This window comes from Topomyia yanbarensis, chromosome 2 (assembly GCF_030247195.1).
Source record: "Topomyia yanbarensis strain Yona2022 chromosome 2, ASM3024719v1, whole genome shotgun sequence".
NCBI lineage: Eukaryota > Metazoa > Arthropoda > Insecta > Diptera > Culicidae > Topomyia > Topomyia yanbarensis.
In genome coordinates, this window is record NC_080671.1 from 399,695,408 (window position 1) to 399,716,720 (window position 21,313).

The 21,313-nt window shown below is 44.7% G+C and overlaps 1 protein-coding gene across 1 annotated transcript; it reads left to right on the plus strand.

The window, feature by feature from the left end:
• The first annotated feature begins 2,307 nt into the window (after positions 1–2,307).
• On the plus strand, positions 2,308–3,932 carry LOC131684911 (putative serine protease K12H4.7). The gene is made up of 2 exons (XM_058968160.1): positions 2,308–2,680; positions 2,739–3,932. Exons 1-2 carry the CDS (start codon positions 2,373–2,375, stop codon positions 3,835–3,837), a joined length of 1,407 nt encoding a protein of 468 aa, XP_058824143.1. The 5' UTR covers positions 2,308–2,372; the 3' UTR covers positions 3,838–3,932.
• Positions 3,933–21,313: the final 17,381 nt, after the last annotated feature.

Genomic DNA, 21,313 nt, shown 5'->3' on the forward strand with positions numbered 1-21,313 from the left:
TGACTTCCCTGACTTTGGCAGCAACATCAGCTTCTGTACCTTTCTCATTTCGGGGATTACCATCGTCTAAAGACTTCAGCAGTAGCATCCTGAACATGTCCGGATATGCCAGGATCGCAGCTTTCAGCGCCACGGTTGGTATTCCATCCGGACCGGGGGTTTTCTTTGATTTTAGTCACATCGACGCTTCTTTAAGCTCGTCGTTAGTCGCTTGCCACTCGGCTGTGTTACCTCCTTCTTCTTTGTCATACGGTGTCGGTGACCAGGTAGTTGAATCATGATTCGGGAAGACACTCAACGATTATCTTTAGCTTACCCGGGCATATTTCAGCTGGTGTCGAAGGACCCTCGTCTTCGTCATGACGACTCAGTATACGTCCCCCAGGGATTGGCGTTTATTTCTCAGCACAGCTACTTATGGCAATTGGCTTGCTAAGCTTGATCTCCCTTTTTTCTAGAAACGTCGCTTGCGCTCCTCTCTCACTCTCCGTTCTTGCGCTCTGAGCCCGCCTGTAGCATGTGGCGTACTGAGTTACTCATTTAACCAGTAGGGACCATTCATAAATTACGTAACGCAAAAATTACCCGAAATTGACTCCCCCCTCCCCCCATGTAACAAATTGTCAAATGTCTCCATTCCCCCCATCCATTGAAATTTTTTTTTCTTCGGTGAAAACATGTTACGTAACGATCTAGCTTACTCCCCCTCCCCCTATGTCACTACTTGTCGTACCCCCTTCCCCCCTAAAAGCGTTACGTAATTTATGAATCGTCCCTCAGCTGCACGCCGTCAACTGCATGGCCCTAGTTTTCGTGACATTGTAACGTCACAAGCCGTCACAATCCTTCTTGTTAGATCAGCCGCATCAACGTACTTGATTCCATTGTTCGCCGAAGTAACTCAACAAAGAGGTTTTCGTTAAAGACTTTCGTCTTCCACTTTAGCTTGCCGCCCGTCCTTCTCCGTGCTGCTGCAGGGTTCCATTGGCCGATGCGGTAGCGAATCGCCTGGTGGTCTCTATGGGGATACTTCTCGCACACTCTCCAGTCCATGTCCGCCGTCAGTCAAGGACTACATAATGTGGTGAAATTTCTCTCGGTACCAATATCCGTTTCGTGAAACAATAAGCTCCCAGCTCCTCGCTTCGCCGCGATCTACTTGTTATAGTCCTCGGCGGTTGAGCTAGCCTCCACAATGAGCCGACAGGTAGGTGTTGAGTCTGCTGCCAATTTTCACTACAAGGAGATATTTTCACAAGATAACTTTTGCAAATGAAACTTTGAGAATTCCATTTAAAATATTATGCATATTTTTGTTTAACATTTTCAATTTTTTCAAATTTCACCAAAATATATCGGGGGAGAGGTTCGTCCCCAACCCCCAACCCCCCGCCCTACTACGCCGCTGATGGACGTAATAAAGTTGTGGGTCCGTTTCGACTTCATCTCATCAGAAACCGACACTAACTTATTGCCGGAATAGATTAGCACCGGCTTGACGCTAAATCCCAAAACGGAAACACAATTTACGTGATGTCCCTTTAGACTAGAAGTTCTATTAAGAGGATGAGACACAGATAAGCCCAAAGTTGGCCAATGCGAAATGTACATGAAGGATTTAGCGTCGAGCCGGTACAGATCTATTCCGACAATAAGTCAGTGTCGGTTTCTGGTGAGACGAAGTCGAAACGCACCCATGACTTTATTGATTAGAATTTATGCCCTTCACGTACAAAGAGTGGTTTCACCATCAATTTTTCCTCCTTAGGGAGGAATATAGCATAGTGAGAATGAACGATTACTTTAGTTCTAATTGCATGGAAAGTACCATATGATTCACTGATCTTCCAATCGACTTGGTGTTGATACGCAGTATGCAAATTTAACATTTTTCATTGTTTAAAGGAAGTTACAGCACTCGAACGAACCTCTTTTTTGTGGAGAATTGTTTTTTTTTGTTATCTGGAGCTATGATGGAATATGATTTGGTCACAAAGGACCTTATCAAATCTCGATGGCGGCCATCGCACACCCACTCGATATGGCGCCAGCTCGAAAGAAAGAAAAAATCGGAAGCACTTTGAATCACACCGAACTACATCGTCCTGAGCACGTGTACTCAACGAACCTTTCATTCGTATTTATGGCTCGATAATATACTAAATCTAATCAACGTATAACTATACCCAACATCGAACCTATCGTCTGTCTGTTATCCGTATCAGGTTGCTACTACCTTATTGCAATTAATAAGTGCTAGGCTATAAAAGGTTGTTGTTTGCTATCGATCACCATTTCGTACGTAACTCAAGCAGTGTGGGGTAAGGACGCTGGTTTTTCCGAAGACAGATTCCGAATTCCAATTTGTAAACATGAACAGTAAAGCGCTGTTCATGCTGGCAGGCTTGATAGCCGTTGCCAGTGGAGTTGTCCGTGAAAGTTGGTTCGAGACTCGTGTGGATCACTTCAATCCGCGCAATCGGGACACCTATTCGATGCGGTATTATGCCAACGATGAGAACGCTTATCGTTATGGACCGATCTTTGTCATCGTCGGAACGGATTCGGCTATCAACACACGGTACCTGAGCGAAGGACTGTTCTTCGATATTGCCTACCTAGAGGGAGCACATATGTTTGCCAACGAACATCGCTACTTTGGACGCAGTCTTCCGGTTTCGTGAGTATAATAAAGTGATTTTTGAGGACTGAATTATCATAGTTCGACTTATTCATAGGGATGCCACTACAGAAAACATGGACTTTTTAACCATCGACCAAACGCTGGCTGATTTGGCCGAATGGATCCATTACCTGAAGATGGACGTTGTTAATAACCCAAATGCTAAGATTGTTCTGTTGGGATACGGACACGGTGGTACCTTGGCTAGCTATTTCCATCAAAAGTACCCCCATTTGAGCAATGGTGTCTGGGTTTCCAGCGGACCAGTTGAGGCTAGTTTAACAATTCCTAGCTTCATGGAGTCACTTGGTGATACCATCGGAACACATGGAAGCCGTGATTGTTACAATACCATATTCAGTGGTTTTCTCGTTGCACAAAATCTCATTTCTCTCGGTCAGAGCGACGTATTGACTGAACTGTTCCATCTGTGTCAACCACTAAATACCGACGAATCATTGGAAGTAACTGCTTTCCTGTTGGGTCTTCAAACCGACATCCAGCGTGAAATTTTGCATTTGAGTAATACCGCATCGACTACCACAATGTGCGAACAAATGCAAAACGATACCATCGACAACAGCCTGCACGCCTTGAACACATGGTTTGCCCGCGAACACCAGTTTGAAGAGTGCGTCAATCTTAACTTTTCAACGTACTTGGCACCATTCATGGAAACTAGCTTCGACTCGGACGAACTTCAGAATGGACACCGCCAGCGTTTGTATTTACAGTGCACCGCCACCGGATTCTTCCCAACGACTGAATCTGTCTACCAGCCTTTCGGCAATCAAATCGACGTCAATTTCTATGTTGAAGTTTGCCGCCGTGTTTTCGGTGATTGGATCAATGTGGACGTCATCCAGAATCAGATTAACAGTACAAACGTTCGCTATGGTGGTAGAGAACCTCGCATCAACGATGCACATTTCACACACGGATCCTTGGACCCAATGATGGCAGCTGGAATCCTGCAAAATGTATCCGACAGTGCCCCTGCCACCGTTACCCCGAATGCGTTCTTCGCGCCGGATCTGGAATCGATCGACGAAACTTTGGATTCGCCTGAACTACTCGAATCCAAGAAGCGAACTCGTGACTTGATTGATATTTGGATATTCAAGGATTTCGATCCTATCCACGTGGAAGTATAGAAGATAAGAAACTAGATAATTAATTAATGGCGGTTGTTGAGTGATACTGATTTGCCAAATATAGGAATTTTCTGGAAGCAGAAATATTTATTAAATGTTTTGGTCAAGTGTTTGTTTCAGACTTATTCCGACGACAATTGCTTATACCAATTGTAATCTATTTCCGGTTCGACACAATGCAAAACTTCCGTTTAACGTCGTAGACCGATTTCAGTAGAGCTTTGTTGTTCACCTACAATTCTTCTTATCACTTAATTTATGGTTTATTGAACAATAAGTTTTCCGTCCCGTACTACATAAGGCAATTAGGACTGGCGCCACGGTTCTGTACTTTGTATTCGGTGTTCCGATAAGATTACTAGTTCTAAAATTACTAGCATTAGAAACAATCAGTCGCCATCGCTCGACCTTTTGTCCTTCAAATGCTATTTTAGTATGTTACATATCGTCGCTGTTGTGCTATCTTATGACAAGCGCCATTTTACACATTTCGAGAAAAACGATTTTTAAAGTTTGAGATTGAATATCTTGAATCTTATAAATGGAATAAACAATTCAAAGAAGACAATTGACGCTTTTATCTATTCTGTATTAATATCTCAAATATTTCGAAGATCGGTTGACTATGTTGTGAGTTTTTACTATGAATGTAAACAAAAGTCGCACTCACACGTGTCATAGGTGTGTATCGATGACAAAATTTGTATGGCGTGTCATAGGGTAACCAACCAATTTTGGACCCCTAGAGGAAGTGAAATTACGTGAACGTCAAAAAATATTTGCTTGCCTATGTTTTTTAATGCAAATCATGCACGAGTCTGCTCCAAAATTATTGTTCTTGAAAGAAAACTGTCAATGGATGTTTTATACATTGACATAAACTCAAAAATGACATTTCTTCACAGCATGAATTTTTCACATTTCGGACCGTTCCACACTAATTTGGAGCATATTTTGGACACACTGAATGTGACTGAATATATTTTGGAAACAGTGAAGTTTTTTGTACTAAACTGACCTACTGACTCGTTCTCTTTGCAGTGACTGCCAATCAAAAATGGTACAATAACCTTTATATGGAAGACTGACTGCATGAAGTATTTTTTAGTTCTATCATTTTGAGAAATAGAAAAACTTTCGGTACAATTAGGTTACTGCAGACTTAACAAAGCAGCATTAAATGTTATGCAATAGAGTTAATAATATATTTCGTGTAACAATTCATCTGTAGCAGTATTATGGAGTAACATCCTCAAGTGGATGATAAATCAAGGTTCAAAGTTCGTCAGGAATCTTCTTGTACTAAATATTAATTTTTAATTCTTTTGTTTACGAGGTGGTTTCTTGTTATTCTTTCTAAGCTCAGTTTTTCTTTGATTCTTTTCCTTTACTTTCCTTTTTTCTTCAGTTTTCGCCTTGTGGTATTCAACTGTTCGGCGCAATGTTAAAACAACAGGACTACTTCGCTTGAATCGTGATGTTCTTGTTCGTGTGAGTGTTTCAGGCGATTCTAGGAATTCAGCAAGGACACTCTTATTATCATTATTTAGCTGTGATATGCCTCTTAGATTTGTCAACATATAACTCGTCGAGTTCAACAAATTCGAACTACAAATGTTCTTCAACATGGATTTCAGAAGTCTCCTCTTTGGTCATATTATGGCCTTCAATGAAATGTTCCTTGATTTTCGACATCCATTGGTTTGAACATTTTTAAATAATTTGACCAAAAAGAGCAGGCGACCTACCGTTGCGAAATTTTTCACTTTTTGATTATTCTAACTCGATAAACAAATAGCTGTCAAGAAAGAAAATCGAGGGGTGTACAAAATAAGTCGATATAAATTTTTTAAGACATATTGTGGACACCATTTATTCAAGATTTTTTAGATAAAACATTACGAAGAAACCTTTTCAAACACGTAACATGCATAATTCCAAATCAGACAAACTAATTAAATCGATAAAAAATATTATAATTGTACATTTAAATCCAATTTGAAAATGTATCATTTCCACTGGTTCCGCTTGGCTATCGTTGAAACATGAAACGTTTTCGGTGATATTTTTGAAAACTGTGGATTCTGTTTAATTTTAAACAATTATAGATGAACTAATGATATTGAAACTTAATAGACAACCCAAGGAATGTAATTGCTGTATCAAACCAAACAAATGCAGAGAAACTTGGCAGTGTAGGAGGCAAATACATTAACAGGGTCCAAAATATGTAGGGGTCCACATTAGGTTGGTTACCCTATTCGTGCATGGAAAATTTTCCATAGAAAAAAATCATCAATTATTAACTTTTATTCATATCTTTGGCTTCATTTGGTCTATAAACAAACGGTGAGATGCATTTTGAAGGAAATGAGTCACGGAATGTAGAAAAAATAGTTATTTTTGGTTACAGTGTTGCCAAATATGCTATATTTCCAGTTTAAAATAAAATTGCATTTTTCTCACAATTGCAATGCTCGCTTTTTTGTTTTGAAAATGATTATGCCATTGTGTTTCTCAGATAGTTTTACATATAAAAACATCTTTTACATCAATATAATTTGAGCCAATCCCCAGACACAGTCATTTGAAGCAAAAAATTACAAATTTCTCAGCACGTTTCTCGCTATCACCATAGTCCGAAAGATCCCAATTAAAAACCATATTCTGGTGTATTTATGGGTTTTTGAGAGCATTCCATTGTATTTTGACGGTAGTAAAATTTGGCGCGGACCTTGTTCATGGTATTCTTATGGGGTTGCACTGTGTTTGAACCCACGAGAATTTGCTCGGGTCTCTGGCTATTTTGAAGCTTGAGTTTGACTCATTCAGCGTAATACGAACTAGCTTAATCAGTTTTGTCGGAATACCATGTTCAAGCCTTATCTGCCAAAGTTCGTTTCGTTTCACTAAACCGAACGCCACCATGAAATGCACAAACAGATGATCCGCGAGTTATATTCGCGAAATGTGTCCAGAATTGGTCGGATGGTAGACATTTGGTTCGTAGTTGATCGTCCTTCTCATAACCTGTTCCGATATTCGCCGACAAAGGATTCAACCAACGCGCGGCATTTAGAATCTGCCGCGTTTTTTGAACCTTCATGAAGATCAGGCATATGAGGCTATCCAACCAATTCGAAGGCATTTCTTCTTCCACCCAGATCATTCAGTGGATTGCTTCGTACAGCCGATCACTCCCGGCTTTGAAAAGTTTGGCCAGAATTACGTCCTTTCAAGCGGCCCTACTGTTTTCGGCTCTCGAATAGCCTTTCGCATTTCGCATTTTTTTTAGTGGATGGAACGAATGGATCCATAGGTTGTTCACCATCCCCAAACCCCGTACCGTTTGTGCCTTCTCAACTCGTTTGTTCATTCAATAGCAACTCAAAGTGCTCCTTCTACCTGATAACCTCTCCTCTACTATCTGTCAACAGATTTCCGCCCCGGTTGCTAATCATGACTGGTGTCAGGGTGCTTTTCCTCCTCATGTTGTTTATAGCTTTGTAATACTTCCGCGTGTCATTCCTCGCAAATCTTTCATTTTGTCCTTCCCACGATTCTTGCATTGTCCCGTCCTGTATCTATTGTTACATTTTCGGGGTTCTTTGGTTGCTTACTCGGCATGCCGCCTAACCAGAGCTGCGACCAGAGATGCCAGATTTGAAGACTTATCTTCATTTTGAAGACATTTGAAATGTTGTGAAGACGTGTTTTTCATTTTGAAGACAAATTTATTCGGATGTCTGACTGATTTCTGTCAGAACTCTGGTTCAAAATCAATAACCGATTCAGAATTCTGTCCGTTGAAGACAAATGAAGACAGTTTTGTATTAGAGATAGATGATCACACGTTGCACATGATACAGCTCAACTACCCAGTTCTATTCATGTCCTTCTTAAATTCGTTCTTGATTCTACGAAGTACCCCTATCGCTACGAATCTCTACAAGTGTTCCTCTACGTCCGATGAAACGACAAATCGTCATCTTGCAGGGTACCGTTGAAAGTACTTATGCGACATCTAGGTGGATGAAATAGTAGGTAAATGGGAGCCGCAGGGAGTGAAGGCATTCAGGGTTGACTTAGCACATCGCGAACTCCATCACTACCTTACTACCGAAAGTTGTTTCGCCTTGTTCACGACAGTCTCACCTATGGGATGCAGATATCGTTGATTGAACCATTCGACCAGCAGTCTAGTAACTGAACAGTCTTTTGGCAATACACCCAGGTTTTGTTTTACGCGGGGGATACGTACCGCGTAAAAACCGCGTTAATTGGAAAATCCGCGCCAAAAAAAACTCTCAGCAAAAGACTTAGAATATTTTTGGAAGTTTTTTTTTGCGCGGATTTCGCAATTAACACGGTTTTTGCAAAAAATATTCTAAGTCCTATTGAATGCAAAAGACTTAGAAGATTTTCGGAATGATGGAAGAGACGGGTCTGGAAGATTCCTTATGGCCCGCACCCCAACAATATGGGTATTTTCGGAATGGTCTTGAAGAGTAGGTTCCAGAAATTCATTTTTGATGCCATTTTGAAATCAAAGATAGCGACTTCTGGTTTAGCGAAATTCGCTATAACTCAATCAATATGGGTATTTTCGGAATGGTCTTGAAGAGTAGGTTCCAGAAATTGATTTTTGACGCCATTTTGAAATCAATTCCGGTTTAATGAAATTCGCTAAAACCCAATCAATATGGGTATTTTCGGAATGGTTTTGACGAATAGCAGACAAGCGTCAATGTTTGCCGTCATTTTAAAATTCTAGATGGCGACTTCCGGTTTACCGAAATTCTCGCATGAAAAATTTGGGCAATCATCTAAATCACCCTCAAATATAAGATCTAATCATAAACCAGCAAAATGCAAAATATTTTTATGTGTTCATCCAGGAAAGTGCGGTGAGAATGGAAGAGAGAGGAGAAAGACTTAGAATATTTTTTGCCAAAACCGTGTTAATGGCGAAATCCGCGCAAAAAAAAAAATCCAAAATTCTTCTAAGTTCTTTGCATTTAAAACGACTTAGAAATTTTTTTCAGAAAAAAGTCTAAGTCTTCAAAAGGACTTAGAATATTTTTGAAAAAACCGCGTTAATTGGAAAATCCGCGTAAAAAACCGCGTTAATTGGAAAATCCGCGTAAAAAATGCGTTAATTGGAAAATCCGCGTAAAAAAACCGCGTTAATTGGAAAATCCGCGTAAAAAAAAGTCGTAAAAAACCGCGCAAAAAAAACCTGGGTGTACTATGTGAATCATCAGTCTATCAGTCTGTAACCAAGCAGAATGTCAAAAATTCTAGAAAACACCACTTTGTAGAGATTTTTTAGACAAGTAATGTGGCATATCTAATTTAATTTCCCCAAAATGGCGTTTGTCATAAGATAGCACAACAGCGACGATATGCGCATTCTTGTCTTGGTAGAAAAAAAAAATTAGCTCGAAATGCGATTATATGAAAGCTTAACTCAAATAATCGCGTGACATTCGCCTATATAAATTCACAGAAAGCTTTTTCCTTGAAGCAATCTTTTTATTCTCCTAGTTCTAGTTATTTTCCGTCGGCCTATTTCCACTACGAGGCCGCACACCGACGCTAGAGAGGTGACACCTAAAGAGACTAAAATAACAAAGAGACGCCATCTTAATTCAGTGAAAACAATTCAACTAGCAACCAACTATGGGTCACAAGCACAAGCGTGGTTGAAGTCGTTTACTTATGTTTCTGTCTTGTCAGTTTGCTGGAAACAAAAGAGCTAGGTATACTTTGCTTTGCTGATTCAGACCAATAACGGAACGACTTTCATTTTAAATGTTTGTATCATTTGGCATTAGAGCGAGTAAAGGCGCTATAACCTAGGCTTAATGAGCCAGGGCAAGGTGTAAATACCTCTGTCCCATCCCGAAGGACCAAAGGAGTGACATTAACCTTCTTAGCAAAGTCACTCCCAACGTTTTATCCTAACCCCCTATAAACTGAAACGGTCGGTATGGTTGTCCTCGTTTCTTCCTCATTCAAGTTTCAAAACGATTCGTTGGTTGAATTGTTCATTAAATGAATAACTCAATTGCCGTATAATATTGAAACATCTTCAAACCCAACTCTGCACAGTAGGCCTGGCCGTTTTAATATTTGCGACATATTGTAATATGCTTCAAATATTAATGTTGACAAGAAAAACACTAAAGAATATCTGCAGTGTTTTCCAGGATGCTTTTCAATACTGGCTGTGTAAAGGTTAGAATAGAATAGAATAGAATAGAATAGAAATGTTTGCATCATTTGGCATTCGTTACCCTCATACTGAATTTCGTCCTCTCATCAAACCAAGCCATTTTCTCTTTAGCGTTTCTAAACACGATGGTATTGTAACAAATTTGGTTTGAGGATATCACTTTTATCCTTAAAATATTGAGAAATTTTTATGAATTGGATAACAATACTTCCTGGGGACGGGCACAGCGTGGTTGGTAAATCGATTGCCTTGTACACAGCTCACCTGAGTTCGATTCGCATCTTCGCATATAGGGTTAGATTTTTCCAAAAGAGACTTCTGTAACCCGAAAATAGGCTAATGACCTTAAGGTTAAAACCTCTATAATCAAAATAAAAAAACATTTTTTAATCCACCTAGTGGTACAATTGTGCCTCTCTCATTTGTACAAACTACGATTCCATGGCTGGTTATGTTCAATACAATGGTGGAAATGTATATTACATATTCAGTACGATTTGCACATACATATAATGGATCGACAGCCACGAACTTGAGATGCTATGTATCGAAGCTGAAACACTTGAAACCAGTGGCGGATTTAGGAGGAGGATTCGAGGGGTCCGGACCCCGCCAAAAAATTTCATCTTGTTAAGAAATTTAAAATTAGTTTCAATTTTGAAATACACCCAGGTTTTACTTCACGCGGTTTTTTTACGCGGATTTTCCAATTAACGCGGTTTTTTTACGCGGATTTTCCAATTAACGCGGTTTTTGCAAAAACTAAGTTCTAAGTCTTCTAAGTCTTTTGCATTCAAAAGGACTTAGAATATTTTTTGCAAAAACCGTATTAATTGCGAAATCCGCGCAAAAAAAACTTCCAAAAATATTCTAAGTCTTTTGCTGAGAGTTTTTTTTTGCGCGGATTTTCGAATTAACGCGGTTTTTCCAATTTACGCGGATTTTCCAATTAACGCTATTTTTACGCGGATTTTCCAATTAACGCGGTTTTTTTTACGCGGTACGTATCCCCCGCGTAAAAAAAACCTGGGTATAGTTTCAAATTCAAAATCATTTCAAACCAAAATGTTCAATGGTTTTGCCTTTCTACTATAGAAAGGTTGTTGGGCCCACTGTCTCACTGCCGCGTGAGTATGCAGATCCGTTGACATCTCATCGAGATGAGCATCAATAATGCTGATAGGGTATGTAAACAAAGAAGGTGAGAAGAAATGAAGTGATAGCGATTGGAGTGAAATGTCAGGTAGAGGAATCATAGAAAAAGGAGGCAATATAGAAAGTTAGTAGAAAGTGTTTAAAGTTGCGAGATAGTTGAATTAAAGTGGATTGTGGACGGTTTTCTCAAGTGAACGAAGTTGCTTGGAGATAGAACGGCACAGGATTTTAATAGTGAAGGAAACTATACCGCTTTACGTGGACGAAGAAAAACGAGGTTAGGAAAGGGAGATAAGTGCGAATAGTGACAACACGAGAATTAATCGTGCGTGACGTTGTACGGAGTAAAAACGAAAGGGACGAATACAGATCAGTTGGTGACAAACAACAGAGATTAGATTAAATATCAATATCGTATTGTTGGTTCGAAAGGTGTAACGAGGAGGAAGAACGGCAAAGTGAAAGGGAAACAAACAAAATCAAAGAATTGTTTCCGGACGGAACTTAGCAAAATGGCTTCCAAATCACCCGAAGGCGATGTTACCGTCAGCTGTTTGATCTGTAGCGGGTCGTCGAGCGAAGATTCCCACATGGTGGAGTGCGGTATGTGTATGCTGTGGGCACATTTTAGTTGCGCTGGAGTTACTGAAGAAGTAACCAACGTGGATTGGTACTATCCGAAGTGCACTCAGCAGTTGCGCGTGCCAAAGCCGAAGAAGACAACGAAGAAACCGAAAAGTGACGGAGGATCTGCTCCGGGTGCTACGGTATCGGATGTGATTCGGCAACAGCAGGAAAGGATGAGGAAGGAGAAAGTGCTAGCTGAGCAGATGCAGCTACGGGCTATGCGGCTCGAGATGGAGAAGGCGTGGAATGAGAAGCAGTTAAAAGCAGAGAAGGAAATGCGTGAGAAGGAGCTCGCCAATGAAAGAGAAATGCATGAGCAGAAATTGAAGCAGGAGCAGGAACTGCTGGAGCGTCAGCTGGCCACCGAGCAAGAATTTCTGGAGAAGCAGGAACGGATTCGTCGCCAGGTGAACGACAGCAAGATGAGAATGCTGGTCGACAATAGAAGCGAGGTCTTGTCAGCAAAAGACCAGATGATGCAGGATTGGCTGTGCGAGCAGAAGTCTGCCAGCAATCCGATATCTGGAGATATACGAGGAGCGTATGGTAAAGGCATGAATCCACGGACGAGTGCAATGCTCGGAACTCAGATCGGTCTAGATCAGAGCAAAATACCTCTGACTAGACCGAAGTCGATACCGAATGTGTCAGAAGAGGATCCGGATACCGACGAGAGAAACAATAGCGACCATGAAGAGAGGGGAAGCAGAATATCGGCTGTTCCGTTTGGCGGTAATTCACTGGCAGGTCAATCTCGAGACGGGTCGGGGCATCCATTTCGAAGAGTGACTAAAGATCAGCTTGCAGCACGGCAAGCGTTGTCGAAACATCTGCCGATTTTCAAGGGTGAGCCGGAAGTATGGCCACTATTTATCAGTAGTTTCGAATATACTACTGCGGCCTGTGGCTTCACCAACCTGGACAATCTGAAGAGATTGCAGGATTGTCTGAAAGGTGATGCACTCGAAGCGGTTCGAAGTCGCCTTGTGCTTCCGGATTCAGTACCGGATGTACTGAAGGACCTTCGAAATTTATTTGGCAAACCGGAGAAGCTTCTCAGAACCCTGCTTCATAAGGTGCGGAGCGCACAGGCTCCGCGAGCTGACCGACTAGAGACGTTCATTCACTTCGGAATCACTGTCAAGCAGCTCTGTGATCACTTGGAAGCAGCAGGCATGAATGACCACATGAACAACCCGATGCTAGTGCAGGAGCTGGTCGAGAAATTACCACCCAATTGCAAGCTAGATTGGGTCAGGTTCAAGCGTGGGAAGGTCGAGACTCCGCTGCGAATGTTCACCGATTTCGTAACAGACATCGTGTCTGACGTGTCCGAAGTAGCGGAATTTTCAACTCTCGCTTCGGGAACCAGTACGACAAACCGTAGGAAGGGCTAAGAAAAATGAGTTTGTCCATCTGCATGAATCATCAGCGAAGTACGGAGGCTCCGGCGGGAAAGGTAGCAGTGCTTGCTGGGTGTGCAAACAGACCGACCATTTGATCAGGAACTGTGATGAATTCAGGAGAATGAGAGTTCCGGAGCGGTTGGAAGCGGTCGATCGGTTGAAACTGTGTAACGCTGTGCCTGAATAATCACGGGAACAATCGGTGTAATTCCAAGATGCGTTGCTCGATGGGGAATTGCCAAGGAGGCCACCACCCTTTGTTACATCGCATGGAAGGATCCATGAGAATGCAGAGAGCCGATTGTAACACACACAAAAACGACAATCGTGCAGTGATATTTCGTATGGTTCCAATTACCTTGTATGTGGGGAGAAAGGCCTTCAATACAATAGCCTTTCTTGATGAGGGGTCGTCTAGCACTCTCATACAGGAAGCAGTCGCGAACAAGTTGGGAGCCAAGGGCGAGTCGGAGCCATTGATCGTATCCTGGACGGGAGACATCAAAAGGTACGAGAATGGTTCGCATCGTGTCAGTTTGATGCTGTCAGCGCAAGGATCGAAGGAGAAGTTTCGTTTGGAGAACGTACACACAGTCTCTAAGTTGGAGCTGCCGAAGCAGGACGTGCAATTTTCGGAGGTAGCCAGGCGATACTCGCATCTGGCAGGTGTCAGTGTGACTGATTATGGTGAAGAGCAGCCCACGATTATGATCGGTCTGGATAACATCCATCTATTTGCGCCGTTGGAGTCACGGATTGGTCGACAAGGCGAACCGATTGCTGTGCGATCGAGACTTGGTTGGACGGTTTACGGGCCAGAAAAGCAGAAGGCAGCGGCCGAAACGTTCTTGAATGTGCACATCGTCAAACCAGCAACAAAAGAGGAGTTGCATGACATGATGCGGGAGCAGTACGCCCTCGATGAGGCGAGAATTACCTCATATGAAGTACCGGAGCCAGTTGAAGAGCAGAGGGCCCGAGAGATATTGCGAACGACAACGAAACGCGTTGGCAAACGGTTTCAGACGGGTTTATTGTGGCATGAGGATGAACGAAACTTTCCTGACAGCTATCCAATGGCTATGCGTTGGTTGCTAGCGCTCGAGAGGAAGTTGAATAGAGATCCAGCTTTAGATCGAATCGTTCGAGAGCAGATATCAGATTACCAGATAAAGGGTTACGCTCATAAAGCAACGGTAGAAGAGTTGGAGCAAACTCCTCGTTCTGCTGTCTGGTACCTACCATTGAACGTGGTATTGAATCCTCGTAAACCTGGTAAGGTACGCTTGGTGTGGGATGCTGCTGCGACAGTGAATGGAGTCTCTTTGAATTCGGAGTTACTCAAAGGACCGGATATGTTAGTGCCGCTTCCAAGAGTGATCTGTCACTTCCGTGAAAAACCGGTTGCATTCGGAGGTGACATTCAAGAGATGTACCACCAAGTTCGTATACGAGAGGAGGACAAACAGGCACAGAGATTTCTGTTCAGAGAGGCCTTAACTGACGCACCGCAGGTTTATGTTATGGACGTGGCCACTTTCGGTTCCACATGCTCACCTAGTTCCGCGCAGTTCGTAAAGAACATGAACGCTGAACAGTTTGCAGAGAGGTATCCGGAAGCAGCGGATGCGATTATAAGGCGGCACTATGTGGACGACTACTATGACAGCGTAGATACTGTCGACGAAGCGATGAAGCGAGCCAACGAAGTGAAGTTCATTCATTCGCAAGGAGGTTTTAACATCCGAAACTGGGTCTCAAACTCTACAGAGTTTCTGGCAGCGTTGGGTGAACGGACAGTGGAAACCGCCGTACATTTTAACCGTGATAAATGTACGGACTATGAACGTGTTTTGGGCGTCGTTTGGGAGCCGGTAGAGGACGTCTTCTGCTTTGCTGTTGCTTCGAAAGAAGAATTTTGAGAAGTTCTTCAAGGAAAGAAACGTCCGACCAAGAGAATTGTACTGAGTATCGTTATGGCACAGTTTGACCCAGCGGGATTTCTCACTCCAGTCACCATACTCGGGAAAATGCTAGTCCAAGACTTATGGCGAACAGGGTGTTGCTGGGATGATTCAATCGATGACGTATCGGTTAAAAAATGGTTGCGCTGGTCAAATATTTTGATTGACGTGCAATCATTCAAGTTGCCACGTAGCTATTTCGGTAATGCTCGGTCAGACGAAGTCAAAGAGGTGCAGCTCCACATATTTGCTGACGCCAGTGAGACAGCGTATGGGTGTGTGGCATACTTTCGTGCGGTGGTTCGAGGTGAAGTCGTATGTGCCTTGGTGATGAGTCGTGCTAAAGTGGCTCCTATCAAGCAATTATCATTTCCTCGGTTGGAGCTCTTGGCAGCTGTGCTGGCTGCACGCCTTGCAAGAACGGTGCGAGAAAATCACAACATCGAGATTACGAAGCAGGTAATTTGGATCGATGCGGCAACTGTTTTGTCTTGGATCCAATCGGTGCAGCGTAGGTATAAGCAGTTTGTCGGGTTTCGGATTGGCGAGATCTTAAGCACTACAAAACTGTCAGATTGGCGTTGGTTGCCGACAAGGTTCAACTTGGCGGACCAGATCACGAAGTGGGGCAAGGACCCAGATATACGTTCCGGAAGTCCTTGGGTGCAGGGGCTTCAATTCATGTATCAAGAGGAAAAAACGTGGCCGAAAAGAGCCCTGCCACCAGAGAATACGGTGGAACAACTTCGAGTCCACCTGTTGTTGCACGACGTAATTGTCGCGGATGTCATCGTGAATGCCGAACAGTTTTCGAAATGGACCGTGCTCGTGAGAACAATGGCGTGTGTCTACCGCTTCATTTCCAACTGCAGAAAGAAAATAAGTGGTCTGCCGATTGAAGCGCTGAAGGCAACAGATCACCAGAAGAGCATTCTGTTGTTAGTTCAGAAACGGCACGTCGTTCCAACATCGGTGCGTATTCCCCTGCAACAGGAGGAGTACTTGAAGGCGGAGAGGAGTTTGCTGAGGATGGTGCAGGTCGGCGAATACATCGACGAAGTAAAAATACTGCTGAACATAAAGCTGATTTCAAAGGGTTTGTTTTACCGTTAGTTCCGAACAAAGGTTATGCAATCACTCTGAATGTCGGCAACTTAATACCAGCCCGGAGGATCGTCTGTCATTTACCATTCGACTCAGTTCGTCGAATTCGGCAAATGTCTGTGTGTGTGCGTATGTATGTGTGTGCATGTATGTATGTGACCAAAAATATGCACATTGGTTACTCGGAGATGGCTGAACCGATTTCAACTTAGTCTCAAATCAAAGGTACGACGTTCCCATAGGCTGCTATTGAATTTAATTAAATTTCGAGTTCCGGTTCCGGAGTTACGGGTTTAAGAGTGCGGACACACAGCAACTTCACATTTTTGCCTTTCTCCTATAGAAAGGTTATGCAATCACTCTGAACATTGTCAACTTAATTGGCCAATTTTATTTTTGACTTACATAGGTTTTCTGTACTTTAACAGGGGCGTAGTTAAAATACACCCCCCCCCCCACTTCACTCACCAGCCTTCCCTAAACCGCCCTTCCCTCATCATGTACCCCCATACTCGAATAAAATTTTCTAGTTCCTCAGAATAAATTTTCCTAGTGAGTCTGAAAAACCTGTGAAAAATTTAGTTTGAAATGGTTTGAGTTGAGAAACTTATTTTAAATTTCTTAACAAGCTGAAAATTTTTGGCGGGGTCCAAACCTCCGAACCCTCCTCCTGGATCCGCCGCTGGTTTCAAGTGTTTCAACGTCGACACATAACGACTCAAGTTCGTAGCTGTCGATTCATTGTACGTATGTGTTTTTTTTTACAATGGAGAAGACCTTTACGTCCTGCCCAGCACACGTGCTATTGGTAGGTGTCCAAGCTACCGCACGGGGTGTACTGGGGGCGTGTCGGGCTCGAATGGTGACGCTGTCATTAATACCGACTAAGCTCCATTAGGCTCCGCCATCGTCCCCCCCAGGAACTACCTCTCGGTATTACTTCTGGGGGGACTGCACGTTGTATTACCTCTTGAACCGGGACGGTTCCCGGTTCAAGAGGTAATACACCCCTCCGCCGAGGGTGTGGCGATTGCCAAGATCAATGGTGTGTTCTATTGCAGCTGCTACGCCCCACCAAGGTGGCCAATAGAACAGTTCTACCAGATGATCGACAGGCTCTCGTCGGACCTCGTGGGCCGGAAACCGGTAGTAATAGCGGGAGACTTTAACGCTTGGGCAGTGGAATGGGGCAGCCGCTGTACAAATAGCAGGGGTCAAGCGCTAATGGAAGCGGTTGTGAAACTCGATACTGTGCTAGCTAATGATGGCTCCGCTAGTACATTCCGTAGAAACGGAGTGGAGGCGTGGATTGATTTGACCTTTGCCAGCCCGAGTCTGGCTCCAGGCATGGAATGGAGGGTAGACGAAGGCTACACCCATAGCGATCATTTAGCAATCCGCTTTAAGATCAACTATGGTGTGCAGCATCCGAGGGCGGGAGATCCCTGTCAGGTACGCGGGTGGAAGTCCAATCACTTCGACAGCGAAGCTTTCACCGCGGCCCTGGGACTGGAGGCCAATACCGACAGTCTAAGCGGGGATGCGCTGGTAGCTGTTCTATCACGCGCGTGCGACGCCACTATGCCGAGAAAAACACTGCCAAGAAACGGTAGATGCCCGGTATACTGGTGGAGTGCCGAGATTGCAGCTCTACGGTCAGTCTGTCTCAGAGCTAGACGTAGGATGCAAAGAGCTCGCACCGAGGATGCAAGAGAGAACCGCCGTGAAGTGTTTCGAGCTGCGAAATTAGCCCTTACCAAGGCTATTAAAAGCAGCAAGAGAGCGTGTTTCGACAACCTGTGTGAGAGTGCCAACGCGAATCCGTGGGGTGACGCCTACCGGATTGTGATGGCCAAGACCAAAGGGGGCTCCTCACCCCCAGAACGGTCTCCGGACCGGTTGGCAACGATTATCGAAGTACTCTTCCCTTCTCGAGCCACAAGCCCCTGGCCACCTGCACTACGAGACAGTGCGGGCACGGTCGAAATGGTGGCTCCAGTGACGAACGAAGAACTACTCGCAGTGGCTAAATCCCTAGCAATGAACAAAGCTCCAGGGCCGGATGGAGTTCCAAACAACGCTCTCAAGGCAGCGATCATAGCGAACCCGAACATGTTCAGGCTAGCTATGCAGAGATGCTTTGACGAGTGCCGTTTCCCCGATAGATGGAAAAGGCAGAAACTGGTGCTGTTGCCGAAGCCCGGGAAGCCGCCAGGCGACCCATCGGCGTACAGACCAATCTGTCTGATAGACACGACTGGCAAACTGCTTGAGAGGATCATCCTCAACAGGCTCACCCCGTACGCGGAAGGTACGGACGGTCTGTCAAGCAACCAGTTTGGCTTTCGGAAGGGTAAGTCCACAGTGGACGCTCTCAACTCAGTGATAAATACTGCCGAGATAGCGATCCAACGAAAAAGGCGAGGTATTCGATACTGTGCGTTAGTGACACTTGACGTGAAGAACGCATTCAACAGCGCAAGCTGGGATGCCATCGCACTCTCGTTACACCGGCTTAGCCTACCGGTGGGTCTGTACCGGATCCTGGAAAGTTACTTCCAAAACCGCGTACTGATATATGAGACCGATGCCGGTCAGAAAAGGGTTCCGATTACCGCCGGAGTCCCGCAGGGCTCGATCCTAGGCCCGGTGCTATGGAACCTCATGTATGACGGGGTTCTGAGACTGAAGTTCCCTCCTGGGGTCAAGATCGTCGGCTTTGCCGACGACGTAACCTTGGAGATCTACGGGGAGTCAATTCCTGAGGTAGAACTAACCGCAGAACACGCGATTAGCACGGTGGAGGAATGGATGAGCGCGAGAAGCCTGGAGCTCGCTCATCATAAGACGGAGGTAGTTATCGTCAACAACCGCAAGTCGGCACAACATGCAGTTATCCATGTGGGAGAAGTCGCGATCACTTCACAGCGAAGTCTGAAGTCTCTCGGAGTCATTATAGACGACAAGCTAACCTTCGGCAGCCATGTCGACTATACGTGCAAGAGAGCGTCGACTGCTGTTGCGGCACTATCGAGAATGATGTCCAACAGCTCAAAGGTGTGCGCCAGTAGACGTAGGTTACTGGCAGGCGTTGCCGTATCTATCCTCAGGTACGGCGGCCCGTCATGGTCAAGAGCACTGAGGGTAACCAGTTACCTACAGAAACTGGAGAGCACCTACCGCGTGATGTGCCTCAGAGTGATATCTGCCTACCGCACGGTATCAAACGATGCATCCTGCGTGATAGCGAGCATGATGCCAGTCGGGCTGGTCATTCGGGAAGATGAGGAGTGCTTTGAGCTACGTGGAAACAGGGGAGCCCGCGAGCGCACCAGGGCGACCTCGGTCGCCAGATGGCAGCGTGGGACAACTCCTCGAAAGGTAGGCGGACTCACCGGCTGATACCTAGCATATCGAGCTGGGTGGGAAGACCCCATGGGGAAGTTCACTTCCACCTGACACAATTCCTGTCAGGCCATGGTTGTTTCCGTCAGTACCTCCACAGGTTCGGGCACGCGGAGGTCCCAGTCTGCCCGGACTGCCCAGGTGTAGATGAAACTGCCGAACACATACTGTTCGTATGTCATCGGTTCGACGTCGAAAGAAGAGCAATGCTTGACGTCTGTGGCTGGGACACAACCCCTGATACCCTTATTCAGCGGATGTGTCAATCGGTGGAGAAGTGGAACACAGTCTCGGCTGCTACCATCCAGATTGCCAGTAGGCTACAGGTAATCTGGCGAACCGAGCAACAGACGACGGGCACGGCTAACTAGTGATTGGTTAGCTGGAGCGAAAAAGGCCAAGCGCAAAATAAGAGAGTGAATGGTCTGTTCATGCCGAGGTAGGTTGGCGCAGCGAATGGCAACCGCGTAAGGGGTAAACCCAGCCACCCCGAAGCAAGACAGAAGAGTGAGTGTATAGGCGTATAAGTGGACTGCCTCATGCCAAGACGGGAGGGTCGTAGCGTAGTATGTTGGAACTAAGCTATCGATGCCTCATGGCGTGGCAGAGGAGTGAAACGGTGAGCATCCAAGTCAGTCTCACACTGCATGTTAAGGGTGAGCATAAAAGTCAGCCTCACAGGTTGGTAGAGGCTAGCACAAAAGTCAGCCTAGCAAGGAATGAAAAAGGTGAGCACAAAAGTCAGCCTCGCATGGTATGTCAGAAGTGGGGCCTAAAAAAAATGTCCCACATGGGATGCCAGAGGGAGTGACAAAGGTACAATAGAGTGGCACGATTGAGAGTTAATCAGGTGATAGGGTGAGCACCCAAGTCAGCATCACATGGTATGGGTAGGGCGAGCACAAAAGTAAGCCTAGCAAGGAACGAGTAAGGTGAGCACACAAGTCAGCCTCGCATGGAATGTAAAAGGTGAGCACAAAAGTCAGCCTCATGTGGGAGTGTTTGAGAGTGAATCAAAGTGCGATTGAGAGAGCACCCAAGTAAGCCTCATACAGGATGTATGAGAGCGTGAGTGAGAGTGAATGAGTACATTTAGTACAGCCATCCCCCCAGAAGTAATACCGAGAGGTAGTTCCTGGGAGGAATGATGGCGGAGCCCAATGGAGTTTAGTCGGTATTAATAGCTGGTCACCATTCGAGTCCGACACGCCCCCAGTGCACCCCGTGCGGTAGATTGGACCCTACCAATAGCACGTGTACTGGGCTAGGACATAAAGGTCTTCTCCATTGTAAAAAAAAAAAAACGCCATTGGTCAGCGAAGTTGTACGGTAACGCCGAGAGTGAGTACTGGCGAGCGGAAGTGGAAAATAAAGGAATTCGACAAAGACCTTTTTGTGGAAGCACTTCGTGCTGACAGCGACACTCCAATTCCGAGCGCCGATAAGCTATCGGGAATAGTAACGAGGGCATGTGATGTAACAATGCCAAGGAACTACCAGCGTCCGGCGTACTGGTTGAACGAAAGGCTCAGCATCCTCCGGGCTGCCTGCCCAAAAGCCAGAAGACGCGTTCAAAG

Coding starts and splice junctions, on each gene's coding strand:
- LOC131684911 (XM_058968160.1), top strand. CDS start 2,373: ATGAACAGTAAAGCGCTGTTCATGCTGGCAGGCTTGATAGCCGTTGCC. Junction 2,681..2,738: donor GGACGCAGTCTTCCGGTTTC/GTGAGTATAATA, acceptor ACTTATTCATAG/GGATGCCACTACAGAAAACA.